Here is a 20413-nt window from a genome sequence, read left to right as displayed (position 1 = left end):
AAAAAATAATAAATAATGAATAAAGAAATAATATTTAAATGAGATAGAGAAAAAGATAAATAGTCTGTTGGAGAGTCTATTTGAAAAAGTAAGTAGGCAAAAGGTAAAATGAATTGTTCACTCTCTAAACAGTACAAAAATTTGAAGAGGCTGTTGGAGATGCTCTAAGAAAACTAGAGTCAACACCTCAAATTTTTTCAGTAGAGATGACTCAACTAAGATTTTTATTTTATTTGTATGTGTAAAAAATACAAATTACACCCTTTAAATTTGTTCAAAGTGTTTTAATTCACATTTTTCGTCAAAAGTGGTCCTTCCGTCCATCCCATTAAAAATTTGTCCATAATGGTCCAACTAAGCAAATTGGAGTACAACTCCTCCGGGCTTTTTAAAGATATGGGCTCAACTAAGAAAATTTGGACAACCTTCTTGGGCCATCAATTCATCATGGCTTCATGGAAAGAGTTATGGGAGAGGAAACATCCATTTGGTTTGCCCAATTCTCATCGCTCATTATTCACATTTTGTAGAACCTACGTCATTTCTACTTGTTTAACTTGGTTTTCTTTCTCGTTTTTTATCGCTTATAACTTAAAGAAATTAGTTAAGAGGGAGTGAAAATGAGAACACAAATTAGTTTTCTAATCATGGATTATGAGTTATAGTGGCAATATTGTAATTCTTTAGAGCCAAGTGGGTGCTACCCGTAAGTCAAGTCACATCAAGTGCCATAGCAATAATGAACTCCAATGGGGGCAGAACTACTGTTCACCACTAATGTTTTGATTATAATTTTTAATCTTTCTTAGTGGCTGTTTTGATTATCATTAGAGAACATTGTTAGTGGCTGTAGTCTTTCTTCGTTGGTCCCATAGCTTGACATAAAGTTGAGTTTTTGGTTTAGAATGCTCACTGAGAATTTCCAGCCAAACACAACAAAGAGTAAAGTTATGGGCAATTTTGAGTTAGAGTTATAAGAATTGGATAATGAGTTTGAGTGAGGAGATTTAAGTGATGAATGTTGAGATATGAGTGACCTCCAAACCAAACATAGCCTTAGGATTCAAATTCTCTCTTTCTTAAATATCAATATATTTTTTTCAAAAGGCAGGTTTTTATTTTATTTTAAAAAAGTAATAATTGGGCAAATACGGTACCATATACCACTTCAGGCTAAATTTTAGATATGATCCCAACCAAGAAAATTAGAGAATTTTGCTTGGCCATTGATTCATTGTGATTTTTTTTTTTTTTTCCTCTCTTTAATTGTAAGTCCAATATGTATACGAGAGTGGATCATAAGTTATGGGCGGGGGAGGAGGTTTGTTTTTTTTTTTTTTTTTTTTTTTTGTTAGGGCCACACCTTTTATCTCTTTCAATCATTTTTTAATTTTTAGGGTCGGCCCTATGGGCAGTTGGGCAAATAAAGAAGAATGGCTGACACACATGATTTCTTGGGCAAAAATGGCCCATTACCATCAATTTTCAAAATAATTTGCCCAAAAACACTGTTTCCAAACTATATAGCAATATACCACTTTTTTAGGTACTCGAGCTTGTCAAGCTCGAGTACCATGTTTTTTTAATCCACTATCGCCCCATATTCAAGGAGCCCTATAGTGGCGTTTTTTAGCCCTATAGTGACGTTTTCGGGCCCTATAGCGGCGTTTTTAAGCCCCAATACCAGGTTAAGGGGCCCTATAGTGACGTTTTCGGGCCCTATAGCGGCGTTTTCCTGCAAAAATTTTTTTATAAGTCCCCATAACAGGTTCAAGGGGCCCTATAGTGGCGTTTTTAATCCCTATAGTGACGTTTTTGGGCCCTATAGCGGCGTTTTCCTGCAAAATTTTTTTATAAGTCCCCATAACAAGTTCAAGGGGCCCTATAGTGGCGTTTTTTGGCCCGAAAACGTCACTATAGGGATTAAAAACGCCACTATAGGTCTCCTTGAATATGGGGCGATAGTGGATTAAAAAAACATGGTACTCGAGCTTGCCAAGCTCGAGTACCTAAAAAAGTGGTATATTGCTATATAGTTTGGAAACAGTGTTTCTAGGCAAATTATTTTGAAAATTGATGGTAATGGGCCATTTTTGCCTGATTTCTTATACAAATTGAAGCCATATGGCCCAATTGGTGTACATTTTTTATTTACCACTGGTCCAGTATTAATCATCGTATCCTATCATCATAGACCCTTAAAAAATAAATGAAAACAAAATATAGATATAATCCACCTAAGGGGGCCTTCATGATCTGGGCCGCTGTAGGCCCGTCCTATCCTAATTTCATTTTGATCTTATTTTAAACATCCAGCCCAAAATATAAGAGTTTTTTTATAAAAAAAAATAAATAAATCAAATTATAAGAGTGAATTGGCATATATTATAAGATTAGTTCTTACAATTGTGATGTGACAGAGTGATATTGGTAAAAAAATAGTAGGTCTATGTATAAGTGATAATTAACCACTCACAATCTATCATATCATAATTATAGCTAAATAATTGTGAAGTAATTTGTGATTCTAAAACTACTCTTAGCATAATATTAAAAAAAATTATGTAATTTATCATTATGTTACACTTCCATCACTTTTATTGGATGAAAAATGACAATATAGGCATCATGTCAGCCAAAACAAGTGTACAAATACAATGACTGATTCTCAAACAAACACACATATTCATGTGGTAAAATCAAAGTAAGTTGAAGAACATGGGGGGTTGGAGAAGTGTAATGCTAGTAGTTGAGAAAAATTTAGTAAACTAGTTTTTGAGAGAGTCGACAAGATTTTGAAAAGGTGGCACTTTAAGTGCCGTATATAACCTTTAACGTGATATTCTAAAATAGTAGATGGAATCATGGGAAAAGCATACACATTTCAACTTTATCCAAGTTAGCATACATATTTAAAAGCATACACATTTCAAGATAGTAAAAAAAAATCCCACTAAATACAAACACTTACAACATTACAATTCATGTCAAAAAAAGAAAAAAGAAAAAGCAATTCAACATTCTATTGTATTTTCTCCCCCCAAAAAAAAAAACATTTTATTGTGATAATGAATGAAAACCACACCAAGTGGCAAGTGAAAGGGAATTTCAAGACTTTCTAGAGAGAAAAAAAAAATTGTTACAAAATGCTAACACATGAAATTGAAAAAAAAAAAAAAAAACACACACACACACACATATGAGAGGGTTAAAAAAAAAATTAGCTTGCTTTCAGTACTTTTTTAACTAGAATCAAAAAGAGATTTCCAATTAAAAAAATATTGAAAGTAAGAAAAATAAAATAAAAAGGAATTCATCGAATGAAATTAATATACCTTACAGGGCCGGCTCTATGGTGGAGCAAAAAATGCAACCTCCTAAGGCCCCAAGTAAAAAAAAGGCCCCTAAATTTTAACCAATATGATTATTTATAATCAATAAATAAAATAAAATTTTTTATTAGATGAAAAAAAAATAAAAAAATAGAGAAAAATGCAACGTCGTCCATAATATTTTTCACAACACTTGTACAACTAATGCTAAGTAGCAAGTTATTACAGCTTATTGTTGATGGCAAAAAAATAATTATAGTGATATTTTCAAATAAAAAACAAAAAACAGTTTAAAATCTAGGATTTGTTGTAAAAAATATTGTGAATGTTGCACTTCTAAAAAAAAAAGAATAATAATAAGAGTTTAATTAGCAAACTTTTACTAGTTTTCATCTAAATCTACCACTAACACCACTGTTTTACTTACCACTATCAATCTACCACATCAACAAATATGAAAAATTTTGTCAAATTTTTTTTGTCTTAAAAATTCAAAAAAAAAAAATTCTATGTAGTTCATGTTAATTAGTAGTAATTTTGCATCTAAATAAGATGATCAATTTTCGCCTTAGGCCCCCAAATGCATCAAGCCGCCCCTGATACCTTACAAGTTGCATTCCCAATCGCAAAATGCCATTTTTTGTTCAATGCTACCGCCTATGTGAATGTGACCTTTCGCACATACCCAACTATGACAGCTTTGTCTTGCCAAAACGAGGTTGAATTGGATTATTTGGGTTTGGATCTAAATAAACTAGTTATAGTGAGTAGAGAGCAAAAATAGGTAGGACTTCCCTTAAAAATATATATATAGGTAAGACTAAAAAAATTTAGTAAGAACTTTTATAAGAAGCTTAAGAAAATGTACTCAATGTTGATAGTAAATTCAACATCACAAAATATTTTGTGATTGATAAGTGTACCTCAAGCAAATGTATAGTATCGTCCAAAATTTTCATGTAATTAAAAGAAATTTAATTTAACTTTAGTATACAATAAAATTGGGATAATAAAATAATTAGAATTTTAAATTTATAATAACTATGCACATATTTAAAAATGAAAGAGATTTTTTCTATAAAGAAGAAGAAGAAGAAAACGAATCAATCGGATTGACTGAAGATTCGACTTAACCTGACCAATTATTTAAATGAGTATAATAAATAGTTATCCATAGTAGTTTTCATGAGAAAATGAAGCATAATTGTGCGTGTTTGAATTTATTTATTTATTATTTAGAATGAATAAGAATGCGATTGTATCTAAAAAAATATATATATATATATATATATATATATTGTAGGGACACGATCCTCAAACGGCCCAACGATGAGGTTGGACTCGCGCGTGATGGATCCCACACAATAAAATTTGTAGAGAGTAGGCTTGAAAGGCCAGCGTTTGGTCACGGGGCGTTGATCCAGGCAGGACCTTAGATAAACCTAGACCAGAAAAGGCTTTATTCCGGGTATCCAAGCCCAATAACTTTGTAAATTGAGGGATTGGACTCCTCGGATCATGTCCGAGGAGCACTTGTGTTTCTCTTCGGTTACCCGGCGATAGGTTTTTCATGGTGATGCACATATATTATCCGGGCATTCTCCTCCCTGGAGCTTTTCCCAGGAAGTGAGATGGGGGCCCCCTTACTTTGTTACCTTACGTTTTCTTTTATACTAGCCTACGCTCGTTGTCCCTCGTCCACGTGTAGGGTCGATCTTTCCGGGACAGATATTTGTCCCATCAATCTAATCCCGAAATTGTTGGAGATGGTCAATAAAGCCTAAGAATCCGGATCTATTAGGTGCAATGTCATATCAATGAAGGGTATTAAGGACTATTTCCCCGAGATATTTTCTGATCTTTTAAGTTTGCTTGTATTCCACTTTCGTCAAAGGGATCTTGGGCCTGCCGAGGACTAAGCTGTCCTCGGCTGTATCTTCGGGCCACTTTGGGCTTCCTATTTTTGAGCTTGGGCCCTGGCCTCCTTCAGTTTGGACCTGTGGACTCCCCATAAACGAGCGGGCCGGGCCCATAAACTATTGGGCCCCACATATATAAACTACAAACTCAGAAAAAAGAAAGAAAAATCAATTTCATGTCTCAAGCAATATTGTTAATTCCATTTTAGTGCATGTTTTGATGTGTCTCTTGAAACATAAAATTGTGGTATTGATTAATTCTGACCTATCGTTTTGAAACTATGGCTAGTATATATAGATAGATAAACACAAATACATGTTTAACATCTATATTTAATTATCGTCAATGAAATAATAAGAGTAAAATCAAAACAACATAATTTTTGTTTTTGTTTATTTTTAGAATCAAATTGAAATTTGACCGAAATGACCGATCAAGGATTGGCAAAAATAATTAAAATGGATCAGGATTTAACCTAAAGTGGAACAATGCAATTTTTCCTCTCAATTTGTTTACCAATATAGAATGCTAAGATCACAATTTTTATTATAATTTGCTTATATAGTAAGCTGTAAGTGGTAAAATAAAAGTAATAAGCTCATAACTCAATTATTCATAACTTATCACGTGAATAAATTATGAAAAGGATTGTATTTCTAGCATTACTCTTTTGCACAGGAAAGGAAGGGAAATCCACAGAAGTGGAACAATGGTCTCAAGTCTCAATTGGCTCAATCCAGGTCGAGGCACACTTTCTATTTTTCATTTAAAAACAAATAAATTTGGACTTTTCCCACGCACAAAAGCCATGGCTCGAACATCGAAGTCCAACCCTGATATAAAAAGGCCCCCCGAATCATTTCAATGGACAGAAGAAGTACTACTACCAGCAAAACAACTGCAGTGACAGTCCCTCACTCTACTCTTCGACTCTCACACTCGCTCACGACATAGGGTTCAAGTAGAACCACTTTCTCATGGATTCGTCTTCAGCTTCGTCTCTGCAACTAGCCATGGCGGCCTTGGTGGGAGCCTCGCTCATGGCCATCTCCGCCTTCTACTTCCACAAGCGCAGCGTCGACCAGGTCCTCAACCGCCTCATCGAGATCCGCCGTAACCGCCCTCTCAATTCCGTTAACAACTACGAAGACGAAGAAGAAGACGGAGAAGCAGAGGAGGAGATAGACGGCGACTGAGGCTCCGGTTCCGACGAGGAAATGGTGATCGATCGGAAAATGTGGTCCCGGGACATTTCGAAGTCGCTCGACGAGAACTCGCTTCGCGGCTATAGAATCTCGTCGTCGCTGCCCAATGTGGCTCCCGGAAACGATTTGTTGGATGAGAACCACAAGTTCGATCAGCCGATGAGAGCTCGAGCCAAAAGTTATGCTGCTACATCGCTCGATAAACTCAATTTGATCCCCTCGGGGCTTCCGCCTCTTCGATTTGATCAGAGAGATGGTATGAAACTATGAATTTTCTCCTTCAATTTTAAAATTAATTTGATTTTTCAGTGATATATTCTTTGCAAAATAGTTTGAGAAAATTCATTCTTATAGAAGAGAGATTAAGGTAATGCTAACTGTCAAATTTGTAACTAGTAAGCAAGATTAGCTTGTCTAACTAGGAAAAAGAATGCAATGTTTGTGCAATTAAGTTGAATCAATAGTTGCTTAGGGTGTAAATTAATATTCATTTTGAAGTCGATTAAAGACGTAACAGAGAATATGACATTGGATAGAATACAATTGCAGAAAAGATTACGTGTGGCCGACCCTGACTAGCTTGAAATTTTGGCTTAGTAACATTTTTAGAAGTAGTAAAAAGGGCACGTCAATTAAGGAAGTGACAGAAAGTATGAATTTGGACAAAATAGAATGAAGGGAAGGAATACATGTGGTCGACCCTAACTAATATGTTGAGTATCCATACCCGACCCCAAAAAATATGGGACTAAGGCTTTGTTGTTGTTGTTTTTAACTACTACCCAAAAAATCTAAAAAAGAATGAAAGAAGAGAAAACAAAAAGAAAAAGAAGCTGAATTCTAATTGCCGTGATTAATATAGTTCTAATGTTGCCAACATAAGCCCCTGATTGCTTGATCTTGATGTGTAAATGCTATTTGAATCCTAAAGAGCAGCACATTTTGTTATGCTTTGGCTGTTTGCAGGACTGGATCGGTTTGTTAATCATTCTGCAAAGTATACGAGGGTGGCATCTGTTGGTAGGCTAGTGACGCCAAGGTCCCCCGGTGGCAATGCTTTTGATGATGATGGGGATTCAGACGACGATGGAACTGAGCTTACAAATGGAGAAGACATGCTTTTTGACTATGGAAACATAGATTCTCCAATTGATTTCACAAATGCACAAGTATGTGTAGTTATATCAACTTATTCATATTTTAATACGCTTTAGCTTGAATTTTGAAAATGTTGTATTTAGTTTTAGAAAGTAAATCAGTCAGTTTACCAAAACTAGGTTATGTATGCTACTGAATTTATTAAAATTAGCACAATGGCCTTGAAAATAAACTTTAATCTTGTGTCTGTTTTGTTATTCTTTACTATGTGAGTAATGTCAATGTTGAGAAAAATACCAAACTGTATATATATCTATATATATATAACAACAACAGCAGCCTTAGATTACTTACAAAAAAAAAAAAAAAAAAAACAGCCTTTAGACATATATTGCTAAGTTAATAAGCTTTATAGGTTTTGAGATAATATGGTAAGGCTCTTATAAAAAAAAAAAAAAAAGAAAAGATAATATGTTAAGGCTCAAGTATCTTTTTTCCCCCCCTCTGTTTACAACAATTGGGGGGGGGGGGGGGGGGGGGGGGGGTGTTGGAATCGAACTTAGGTTCTCAACTGGGTAGTGTTATTGATCCACAAGGCACTTGGTTCCATAGTGTAGTTATATAATCTTTATTAATACCACTATGGTATCAACTGTGAGGATGTATTTATGATTAATTGAGAAACACTATGACCTTACTTGAACAGGATCTGTTCACTTATAAAAAATTAAAAAAAAAAAAAAAAAGATTAATTGAGGAACAAAATTCATTGGACCAAGGCCAATCTTATGGGTGAAAAACGTCAACGGATTGTAGCAATATATAAGTTTCTCAGTTTTCTATGTCTTTTTAGTCATTGTTTATATACAATCTGTGATAACCAAAAAAAAAAAAAAGAGTATCCAGAATAAATCTGTTTTGCCGTTGATGGAATTGCAGGATGTAAATTCAAACAACGAAAAAACTTGCAGCATTCAAAAAATAGATGAAGCTAGGAAGTGTATCCAAGATAAAATGTGTATGGCGACTGCAACTGAAGCAAAAGCTAGTGTAGATCTGCGTGGTGATGGAAAGGTAGATACACCTTCAGTGCACATGGTGGGGAATGATCCTAATTTTGAAAACACCGTTTTAGCTCTAAGAGCAACACTCCATGGTATTTTTAAATTCCTTTTTCCACCTATTTTGTTGGAGATCTGTCTCTCTTATTGCCTCAAATTATGTTGAAAATTGAATTTGTTGGCTATATTATTTGCTGACTTACCCATTGGTGGCATTCAAAAATCTACTTTTTTACTCTACTTAATTGCAATTATATGTGGAAGAAGAAATGTGTTTTTAACAGCTACAGAGAATAGGCTTATTCAACCTCTGTAAATGCATGGTTGTTTTAATATTATTATTTGAAGAAGGGACTAATTACATGATGCCTATTTCTCTATTTCTCTTGTAAGAACATGTGAGGTTGGAGTCAACAAGCAGAGAAGGGGAAGAAGTACAAAAAATGATTCGTGAATGTTTAGATTTGCGTAAAAATTATGTCTATAGGGAACTGGTTGCTCCATGGAAGAAGGAAACTGAGGGGAAATCTAGTGCATCCAATATGAACAGTGATCCCTTTCACTTTGAACCTGTTGAAGCAACAGCTGTGAGTCATTTTTTGCTTGTTCATGGTGTGAAATTTTTAAAGATTTTTTCCCTGATATGTATGAAAGCTATGTGAATGTTTACATTCAAGTACAGTCATTCATTTGTTTGATGCTTTCTGATTTTCCAAGCAGCACCGTTTCAAAATGGTAGATGGAGTTGTACATGTTTATGCAAGTGAAAATGGTAAGCATTGAAAAGTAATTCATTGTTCAGTAAAATAAACATTCTTTGTCAAATACTTAATTAAATGTATTTTTGTGTTAGCATTTAGTTTTTGGATTATAAGAATATTAAAGCTCCCTCTCTCTATTATAACACAGATACTATGGATCTTTTCCCTGTTGCAAGTTCAACAAGATTTTTCACTGATCTTTGATATATTTTGTATACTGTGCTAAAAATTATAGTTATAGGGGCAGTTTGCAAAAGGAAGATGAGCCTTATGTGGATGTGGAACTTAGTTCGATCAAAGCCTAAATGTGATCTCCTAAGTTTTACGTATGTAGCTTTATTATAAGTTTTCATAAACTCTTTCAGTTGTAATCTAAGCTTGTAATTAGTACATGATTAATAAAGGTGATATTAATGTTGGACTTACGTAAAAGTGATGTTACTTTAATCACTATATATCAAGTCAACAATTATGAAAAAAATGTTGTGTGGGGTTTAGCAAACATAGAGTAAATGTTTTATTTCTTGCAAACTTGCTCAAGCAAGCCTTAGATCTACTTGAGTTGGGTTTAAGTAATGAACCATTTATCTTGCTTGATTGAGCTTGTCTTCACTCTTGTGTGAGCCTTTAATTGAAAAATACATAAATTGATCTTTTTTTCTTTTTTTTTTTTTACATAAAATAACATAATCAAGATATATAATTTGATTATAAGAGAGTGTCATGAAACATAACAACACTAAAAACCTAACAAAGTAACATCTGTTTTTTTTTTTTTTTTTGGATAATCAATAGTATAACCCCACTTCGGGACCACTCGAACTTGGGTCCATGAACCCCTCAAGCCTTTAAGGCTTGAAAAAGTATCAACTCACATGGACGGTGGTCCTAACAAAGTAACTTTGTTGACATTAGGTCATTGTTGTAACATGTAAAAGTAAGTATAGTACCCGCATGCCCTCCTATCTAGGACATGCACATTTATTTTGGTTGGCTTGGCTGTTTGTAGTATATATTTGCCATTGCCAAAAATGCCAAAAATTATTCAATAATTGTGGCTTTGAGTGTGTGAGAATGTGTGGCACAAAATGAGAGTGACCAACTTTTGGATCGAAAATCACGAAATCAAGTGGTGGAATAACGTGGCAATAAGTAAGGGTTAGAGAGACTATAATGATTGCACTAGCTGCGGAGTGGTTGTTTTTGGTGCTACATATCTTTTTGAACGTGCATGCGTGCACACATGGCATAGAAAAAGCAATGAAATATAAAAAATGTCCTTCATAATATGAACATTGATTATGAAGGGGTTGTATTTATCTGCCAGTGCAATGATCGATCATGAATCTGTAACGGAGAGAATGTGCATGGTCGGTTTATCTTTTTCCTTGTCAAAACTCAAAACTCCCATGACAATGACTCGTACGTGCATCTTTGAGGAGTTTATGCAATACAGTCTTATTCTTTTTTATTTATTTCTTTAAGATTTGAGCCTATCAAAGTGACACAAGTTCAAGTGATTATGAAGCGATTGTGTGTGTGTATATATACATACACATATATTAAGTCACATTCTCCTTAATTATGCTCATAATCTTTCCCAATAGAATTCTTGTAATCCATTCATGCACAATATTATTCAAAACTTTGGTTTTTTCAATTACCTATGATGATAATTTACTGTCAACTTTGACATGGGTCCATTATTAATATCAGTTTATTATCTACCACATTATTTATCAATTTAACAGTTATAAATGAATCCCATAAAAAAAATAAATAAATAAACAAAAAATAACAGTTATGAAAAAAGTTGTGTAGACTTACTATTCTAATTTTGTGACCTTATAAAGCCATGTCCCCCAATCTCTACCCCACAACTCCAGCTCCTTCTCTGTTTAGTAATGGATGATATCATGATAGACTCAAGAAAATGCTCTTTGATTACTCGCTGTTCATATTTCCTATTGTGCATTTAGATCGACTTACATATCGATGTCTCTTTGTTATTTGTTGAAAGTGGATAAAAATACAATTATACCTAGAAAAATAAAGTTTTTAAATATAAACAAATAAGATAAATAAACTATTATAAAAAATAAATAAATAAATAAATAAATAAACTAAGATATGTAGTAGTTGTGGAAAAAAATTATATCCTTGACATTACTCTTATTAGAAACCAAAAAGAAAGAGAGTTGGAGCTTATTCATATGAACATTTTAATGATTTTTATATATAATGATTGATGCTTTATTTTTCCAAATAATCACAAAAGTCTGAAACCCAAGCCAAAGGAAAGGAGAGGAAAATATTTTATAATAAAAGCTGAATCTTAGAAGTTGTAGTTGCGTCAAGTGATTATACTTTATTAAAAATTGTGGTATAAATTAAATAATCCGGCCCTTTGTTGTAAGTTGGGTGGTTTCAAATTATACCCTAAAATTTTTAAAGTTTTAATTAAAACCTTAAATTCTGAAATCATGTGAATTCATGCCTTCAATGAGTCACTATTAACTAAAAGTGACAAAAATTCACATAAATTGTGACTAAATCTATTTGAATGCAAAAATTCATTTCATGTGAAATTATAAACCCTCTTATACTCCATATGAAATTTTTTTATATAATAATCAATCATTTAATTATTATCATCAACATATTCAAAATGAAATTAGTATTACATAAACTCATGTCCAAATCATCCTAAACTTTAAAAAGTTTTTTTTTGTTCCTAAACTATTGAAAAGTTCAATTTTTATTCCTAAACTATTAAATATGTTTTACTTTATTGTGGGGCCCAATAGTTTGTGGGTTCGGCCCGCTCACTTATGGGGAGTCCACGGACCCCAAACCGAAGGAGGCCAGGGCCCAAGCCCAAAAATATTAAGCCCAAAGGGGCCCGAAGATACAGCCGAGGACAGCTTAGTCCTCGGCAGACCCAAAGTCTCATTGATGAAAGTGGCATACAAGCAAACTTAAAAGATCAGAAAATATCTCGGGGAAATTGTCCTTAATACCCCTCATTGATATGACATCGCACCTAACAGAACCTGATTTTTAGGCTTTATTAACAATCCCCAGCAATTCTGGGATTAGATTGACGGGACAAATATCAGTCCTGGAAAAATTGACCCTACACGTGGACGAGGGACAACAAACGTAGGCTAGTATAAAAGGAAAGGTAAACTAATTAGTGGGGGATCCCCCATCTCACTTCCTGGGAAAAACTCTAGGGAGGAGAATGCCCGGATAATATATGTGCATCACCATGAAAAACCTACCGCCGGGTAACCGGAGAGAAACACTAGTGCTCCTCGGACATGATCCGAGGAGTCCAATCCCTCAATTTATAAAGTTATTGGGCTTGGATACTCGGACTAAAGCCTTTTCTGGTCTAGGTTTATCTAAGGTCCGGCCTAGATCAACGTCCCGTGACCAAACGCTGGCATTTCAAGCCCACTCTCTACAAATTTTATTGTGCGGGATCCATCACGCGCGAGCCCAACCTCATCGTTGGGCCGTTTGAGGATCGTGTCCCTACAATTGGCGCCGTCTGTGGGAAGGCTTGCGCGTTGGCACGGGTGACGCATGAGTCAGCTCTCTAGCAAGCAGAGATTCACGAGTTCTTCCCATCTCCGGCGACGTGCAGTTGTTGCTCCGCCATAAGCTTCTGCTAGGGGCTACGCCCTGCACTGCTAACGGCGCGGGCAGCTCTAGGGGCTTCCGGCCTCAAGCCAACTCTCCCCTCCCTGGCCTAGGGGTTAACCTGCGAAAAATAAATGATTAAAAAAAAAAATTTATTACTTAACAAGAAATCTTACAAGTTTTGGACAGAACCAAGGCCTTGTATGGTCCTCGGACCCAAGCCTATGGGGAAACCAAGTACAAACAAGAAATCTTACGAGTTTTGGACAGAACCAAGGCCTTGTATGGTCCTCGGACCCAAGCCTATGGGGAAACCAAGTACAAACAAGGGATCTTACAAGTTTTGGACAGAACCAAGGCCTTGTATGGTCCTCGGACCCAAGCCTATGGGGAAACCAAGTACAAACAAGAAATCTTACAAGTTTTGGACAGAACCAAGGCCTTGTATGGTCCTCGGACCCAAGCCTATGGGGAAACCAAGTACAAACAAGAAATCTTACAAGTTTTGGACAGAACCAAGGCCTTGTATGGTCCTCGGACCCAAGCCTATGAGGAAACCAAGTACAAACAAGGGATCTTACAAGTTTTGGACAGAACCAAGGCCTTGTATGGTCCTCGGACCCAAGCCTATGGGGAAACCAAGTACAAACAAGAAATCTTACAAGTTTTGGACAGAACCAAGGCCTTGTATGGTCCTCGGACCCAAGCCTATGGGGAAACCAAGTACAAACAAGAAATCTTACAAGTTTTGGACAGAACCAAGGCCTTGTATGGTCCTCGGACCCAAGCCTATGGGGAAACCAAGTACAAACAAGGGATCTTACAAGTTTTGGACAGAACCAAGGCCTTGTATGGTCCTCGGACCCAAGCCTATGGGGAAACCAAGTACATACAAGAAATCTTACAAGTTTTGGATAGAACCAAGGCCTTGTATGGTCCTCGGACCCAAGCCTATGGGGAAACCAAGTACAAACAATAAATCTTACAAGTTTTGGACAGAACCAAGGCCTTGTATGGTCCTCAGACCCAAGCCTATGGGGAAACCAAGTACAAACAAGAAATCTTACAAGTTTTGGACAGAACCAAGGCCTTGTATGGTCCTCGGACCCAAGCCTATGGGGAAACCAAGTACAAACAAGAAATCTTACAAGTTTTGGACAGAACCAAGGCCTTGTATGGTCCTCGGACCCAAGCCTGTGGGGAAACCAAGTACAAAAAATAAAAACCATAAGTTTTGGACGGAACCTAGGCCTTATATGGTCCTCGGACTCAAGCCTATGAGGAAACCAAGTACACAAAAGCACCATCGGAGTTCCCCACTTCCCAGTCGATTGCTCGGATGGATTATTTAGAGATTATCAGCCTTGGACGGTGTTCACGTGCTTATCACAGAATATTCAACTGTTATCCCGGTTAGTTTCCTAAGTTTGATTTACTATGAATTATCGATATAATGCCTGGTAGTATTGATAAATTGGAGTTAGTTAGATTATGTTTCAAGCTATTTTGCTCTAAATATTCTGGAAGAAACACACGCATGGGGCACACTCACTCACAAAGTAGTATTGTCAAAGGAACAGTATCCAAAACAAGTAAAGAAATTTCCATTTTCACTAAAACAAAGAAATAGTATAGCGTACAATGAAAAGCTGGAATCAGTTTGTGTCAAAACTCACTACATAACCGAAAAGAAAGGAAGATACAAGAGAATAAAATGAAGCTGAGGAAGTAGGTCAGAGGAGAGGTTGGCTACAGCTCCAAGACCTTGTTCTTCCTCAATGCTTTCACATGCCCACAACTCAAACAACAAAAGAGACCCAACTTGAGCCTGACACCGCTGAAGGAAAGGTGCAGGGAGTTGGAGGTTGAGGGGCTTTCTCTAAATATTCGCCTACCGCAAAGCAAAGGCGCTGATGGCGGAAAATCTTTCTTCTGCCACACCAAAATTCTGGCATGGACAGAACCTGCTTCGGATTTTGACTAAAAGAGGGAGAGACACCCTTCCCCCTCGGTCTAAATGGAGCATTCTCCTGAACTTATGCTTCCTGTGCCCATACCTTACCATTTTGAGTCTCATGAGGACATGGTGATTCTGCGGCGGAGAGAGTTCTTTCTTCCCAACCCTCGCCTTGAACATGTTATGCTAAGGGAGGATAGCACCAGATATGGGATTTATGATGTGGGAGAAAACTAAAGGATTGGTGTGTATATAAAGCCACTCTCTCTCCTTCCTATTTATTTGAAAAGACAAGGTGGTGGCAGTCAACTCACGCGGCGTCCTAAGGAACACTACAGACAAAATGGTTCTGGCTCAACTTCCCATGTCAACTGCAACCACAAGACTAAAGAAGCCTCGTAAAGGCGCACCTCGATCATTGGGACGTCAGAGAGTACTGCGTGGCCAGAGGTTGCAAAAATATCTCTTAATTCGTGGGGTAATTGAATTCGCGGCCCAGGCCCGCTTTGTGTGAGAGCCCACGGACTGTGGCCCACGCCGAGAAGTAGCCGCTGCCAAGGACAGCCTCTGCTCGGCGCCTCGTGATATACCTGAAGAAAGGGAGAAATTGAATTAAATAAGTTTTGGACAGAACCAAGGCATTGCATGGTCCTCGGACTCAAGCCTATGGGGAAACCAAGTACTCTAAATAAGTTTTGGACAGAACCAAGGCATTGCATGGTCCTCGGACTCAAGCCTATGGGGAAACCAAGTACTCGGACGGGAAAGTCCTCGGATCAAATGCTGAAAAATGTTAAGGCCAGTATGTTAAGATGGCAAAATGACCCTCTACTCAATAGCCTAAGGAAACTGTTCGTTTTGCGGATGACATGTCCTCAGATGGTTATTCCTTACACCGTATCGAATACTCAGTCCCCACCTCGGCTAATGTTAAGGTAAGTCTCGTTCCTCACCGGTTGGATCGTTATGTTGAATAATAATTTTGTTAAAGTTATTGTGGCGTCTTTTTATTAGCAAGTATTTTGGCCTTAGTTGTCATTGATTCAAATGCTATACTATTGTACCGAGCAGTGCTTGTAAATTTATTAAAACATATAAGCACAACATACGAAATAGAATAACGATAACCTTTATTAATATGAAAAATCATTACAACTTACAAGGAAGGGCTTAAATAAGCCTATACAAAAAAAAAAAAATGAATGAACTGCCGAAACAGTAATAACATCCGTAATACAGATAAGTAAACAGTCAGGTGTCCTTTAAACTCGCCTTCAAAGTCTCTCTAGAAATCTCTGCCTCAGTACTGCTCATATCAGGAGAAGAACCTTCTTTAGAAAAAGATGAAGGAGAAGGAGAAGGAAGAAGAATTGGAACACATGGAAGCACTTCAGCAAGCCCTTGTCAGCAAGGAGCGCAAAGGGAAAAGAAGATGGAGGACATGAGCAGAAGATGGAGGAGATGAATGAAGAAGATGGAGGACATGAGCAAGGAGGAAAAGAAGAGAGAAGAGATGAAAAGAAAAAGAAATGAGCAAAAGAGAGAGAAGGGGAATCAAAGGATGGCGCCAGTGAACAAAGAGAGGAAGAAGCAAGGGCATTTAGTCCCTGCCTCAATCCTAACCCTTAGCACACTGGAGCCATATTAGGTATGCTCATGAGAGAGCGGGTGGAGATGATAATGGAGGTTTTCGACTCAGTCACACCGGAAGTGAGATGTGACGAGTCCCTGCTTCGGATTTTGGCTAAAAGAGTGGGGAGACAAATCTTGAGTCTCCGCCACCCTTGCCCCGACCGAGTCATTTCAAGTTTTGTTAGGACATGGCGTTTCTGGGGAAGGAAGGGCTTATTCATGGCTGACTGCTATGATAGGACATATTATTGGATAGGGTATAACCAGAGGAAAGAAGTGAACTTGGGGAAGAGCCTGAGGGGTTCGAATATGAGAGAATCACCTTTTGTCTTCTCTCTTTATATAGGGGAGGAAGACAGGGGTACGTAACACGTTCTAATCCCCAAGGAAATCTGCAGATAAATGTACATCCGTTTCGCTCCTCACGCTGTCAGTAACCGTTAGATCTGGGAGGTCTCGAAAAAGGAAGACATTAAAGGCGTGCTTCGAATAACCAAACGGCATAAACGCATCACGCGTAAATTGAGGGAAACGTCTTGTAGACCGGCGCATTCCTCGGGGAGGTGAAGAGTCGCCAACGTTGGTCAAGGGCTGAATTAAATGAACCGCAGTAAAGGCTTGGTATTATCAAAACCCACCTTTCCAACCAAGACGTTGGACAGCAGGGTTTTGAGGGGCTAATGTGGGGCCCAATAGTTTGTGGGTTCGGCCCGCTCACTTATGGGGAGTCCACGGACCCCAAACCGAAGGAGGCCAGGGCCCAAGCCCAAAAATATTAAGCCCAAAGGGGCCCGAAGATACAGCCGAGGACAGCTTAGTCCTCGGCAGACCCAAAGTCTCATTGATGAAAGTGGCATACAAGCAAACTTAAAAGATCAGAAAATATCTCGGGGAAATTGTCCTTAATACCCCTCATTGATATGACATCGCACCTAACAGAACCTGATTTTTAGGCTTTATTAACAATCCCCAGCAATTCTGGGATTAGATTGACGGGACAAATATCAGTCCTGGAAAAATTGACCCTACACGTGGACGAGGGACAACAAACGTAGGCTAGTATAAAAGGAAAGGTAAACTAATTAGTGGGGGATCCCCCATCTCACTTCCTGGGAAAAACTCTAGGGAGGAGAATGCCCGGATAATATATGTGCATCACCATGAAAAACCTACCGCCGGGTAACCGGAGAGAAACACTAGTGCTCCTCGGACATGATCCGAGGAGTCCAATCCCTCAATTTATAAAGTTATTGGGCTTGGATACCCGGACTAAAGCCTTTTCTGGTCTAGGTTTATCTAAGGTCCGGCCTGGATCAACGCCCCGTGACCAAACGCTGGCCTTTCAAGCCCACTCTCTACAAATTTTATTGTGCGGGATCCATCACGTGCGAGCCCAACCTCATCGTTGGGCCGTTTGAGGATCGTGTCCCTACATTTATGTTCTTAAATTTTATCAAAAGTTTGTTTTTATCCTTAAACTATTGATTTTTTTTTTCATTTATATTTTTGTCTCTAAACTTTTGAAAAAACTTTTTATAAAATTTAAGAATGTAAAAAGAACTTTTTAAAATTTAAGAACGAAAAACTAACTTTTGGTAACGTTTAGAGACTAAAATAGTATTTTACTCAAAATAAATATTACAACCAAACCCACCACAACTAAAAACAATGATCTTATGAAAATGTTGTAAAATTTTATTGTTATCCATAGAATTTCTTTTATCAAGCATCCTTTACAACCAATCCTCATCCCCCCCCCCCCCCCCCCCCCCCACCAAAAAAAAAAAGAAAAAAGAACCCTTTTAAGGTTTTATGAGTAGTTTAGTTTCAAATTTCTAAAAGGATGTGTGCTTATAATAAATGCTTGAGTTATCTTAGAGATTTAGATTTGCAACAAAGCCTTATCCACACACCTCTTTCATTTCTTATTTAGCATTTTTTTTCCCCACATAGGCAAAGGACCAAAAACAAACTTGGGAATTCATTATTCCCATTCCATGCCTCCAAAAAAGTATCATAATGTTAATATATGGTTAAACTTATTAGAAAATATCGAGTGATATAAAACAACTGATCAACGCAATAGTCCTACCTCTCTGTATCATCTTCTATATAATTGTAATCTTGACCACTTCCACATTGTCGTCCTCTGCATAATTATCATCTTCATAATCATCCTCCACTTGAGTGGTCAGTCAATATTCCCAAGAGTCCATGTCGATGGCTGAGTGGGTACTGCCATATTAGGCTGAATATATAGAATATCAATCAAGCTTGGAATAACATTGTTGGAGCTTTCAAAATCTCAATTCCCAAATCCTAGAACCTAAAAAAATTTGCGGCCTGTTACTTTCTCCTTCGCTTACATACTTTAGAAGCATTGTCATTTGGTTTTTAGTGAATAAAAAGAATATCTTCCCGGATTTTCTTACTCTTAGTTTTCGCCCATTCTGTGTGTTATTCTTACCCATATTAGAATCTCCACCGGCCACCACCAACATTTGTGCCATCTTTTCCAAGTTAAACTAATCATATTTTCATAGTCACTTAGATAATGCCCACTTTCTAAGTTGACCGAATATCATGAAGTTGTAAAGTCACACATGAACTTTCACCCAAAAATAAAATAAAAGGCGAAAAACACATTTTGGTCCCTACATTTTGACCCGATTTCCGTTTTAGTCCCTAAGTTTTTTTTTTACCGCTTTTAGTCCCTCTCCAGAAAAACGGTTCCATTTTAGTCTCTGCCGTTACATCAGAAACGGATATTGCTGACGTGGCAAACGACAAAGTCAAAAAATAATAAACTAATGTCCACGTGGCCTAAATTAATAATAAAAAATATTTTTTAATGCCACGTCAGCATCTAAATTAAAAAAAATTAAAAACTCTCATAAAAAAAATCCTTAAATAAAAAAATTAATTTATTAATTCTAACTAAATAAAAAAAAATTAAAAACTCTCATAAAAAAAAAATCAAAAACAAATTTAAAACTAAACCCAGCAAGAACAACAAATTTAAAACCCAACAAAAACAAGATTAACAAAACACAAACACGGCAAATTTAAAACTCAAAAAATTAAATTCAAACCCATATTTGCAGAGAGCCACATTCCTCTTCTGTCATCCTCAAAAACTCGACCTTTTTCATTTGTTTTGTTTCACACCCACGTTGTTTTTGTTTTTTTTTTTTTTTTTTTTTTTTTAATATTCAACCGACAGGCAAATTTAAAACCCACGGAAGAGAAAACTCAATTTAAAACTCAAACACGGCAAATTTAAAACTCAATTTTTGCTCAGATCCATGGAAGAGAAAACCCACAAGCTTTCTCTCTAAATACTCCAATAGCCTGGTTGAACGAGACGGGCAAGAATCGGAGCAATATGTTCCCGAACACAACCGACACGCAGAACACGAGGCTTAGCGCCGCGATCTTAAAGAACTGAACCCGATCGTGAAGGAGTACCATGCTGCGACAAGCCTGATCATGAAGAATCTGCTTGTACCTTGCATTTTCGTTGATGGGTCTTGATCCGACGGCTCTGAATTTGCCTTCAACAACAACCAAAAAAAAGATTGAATTTTTTTTTTTTTTTTTTATAAATATATTTTCAGTGAGTAATCAGAAAACGATGAGGTTTAGTATAAATGGAAGGAGATAATAATAGATCTGGGCATTGGAGTATTTAGAGAGAAAGCTTGTGGGTTTATGTTCTTGCTGGGTTTATGAAAAAGGTCGAGTTTATGTTCTTGCTGGGTTTATGAAAAAGGTCGAGTTTATGTTCTTGCTGGGTTAT

At 36.9% G+C, this 20413-nt stretch overlaps 1 protein-coding gene across 2 annotated transcripts; it reads left to right on the top strand.

The window, feature by feature from the left end:
• The first annotated feature begins 6082 nt into the window (after positions 1-6082).
• On the top strand, positions 6083-9809 carry LOC126718697 (AMP deaminase-like). 2 transcript variants are annotated; one of them, XM_050421011.1, is made up of 6 exons: positions 6083-6713; positions 7424-7626; positions 8495-8711; positions 9010-9203; positions 9337-9388; positions 9613-9809. In XM_050421011.1, exons 1-6 carry the CDS (start codon positions 6470-6472, stop codon positions 9720-9722), a joined length of 1020 nt encoding a protein of 339 aa, XP_050276968.1. In that variant the 5' UTR covers positions 6083-6469; the 3' UTR covers positions 9723-9809. The 2 variants fall into 2 exon arrangements, with proteins under 2 accessions (XP_050276968.1, XP_050276969.1); XM_050421012.1 differs by having other exon boundaries at positions 6086-6713; positions 9526-9809.
• Positions 9810-20413: the final 10604 nt, after the last annotated feature.

Source organism: Quercus robur, chromosome 3 (genome assembly GCF_932294415.1).
Source record: "Quercus robur chromosome 3, dhQueRobu3.1, whole genome shotgun sequence".
In the NCBI taxonomy this organism is placed as follows: Eukaryota; Viridiplantae; Streptophyta; class Magnoliopsida; order Fagales; family Fagaceae; genus Quercus; species Quercus robur.
Note: the sequence above shows the minus strand (reverse complement) of the source record. Positions and strands in the feature narration are given on the sequence as shown.

Bases quoted from the DNA above. Each gene is read 5' to 3' on its own strand.
- LOC126718697 (XM_050421011.1), top strand. From the start codon at position 6,470: ATGGTGATCGATCGGAAAATGTGGTCCCGGGACATTTCGAAGTCGCTC. The intron at 6,714-7,423 runs GTATGAAACTAT...GGCTGTTTGCAG, and splicing joins TCGATTTGATCAGAGAGATG to GACTGGATCGGTTTGTTAAT. The intron at 7,627-8,494 runs GTATGTGTAGTT...ATGGAATTGCAG, and splicing joins TTGATTTCACAAATGCACAA to GATGTAAATTCAAACAACGA.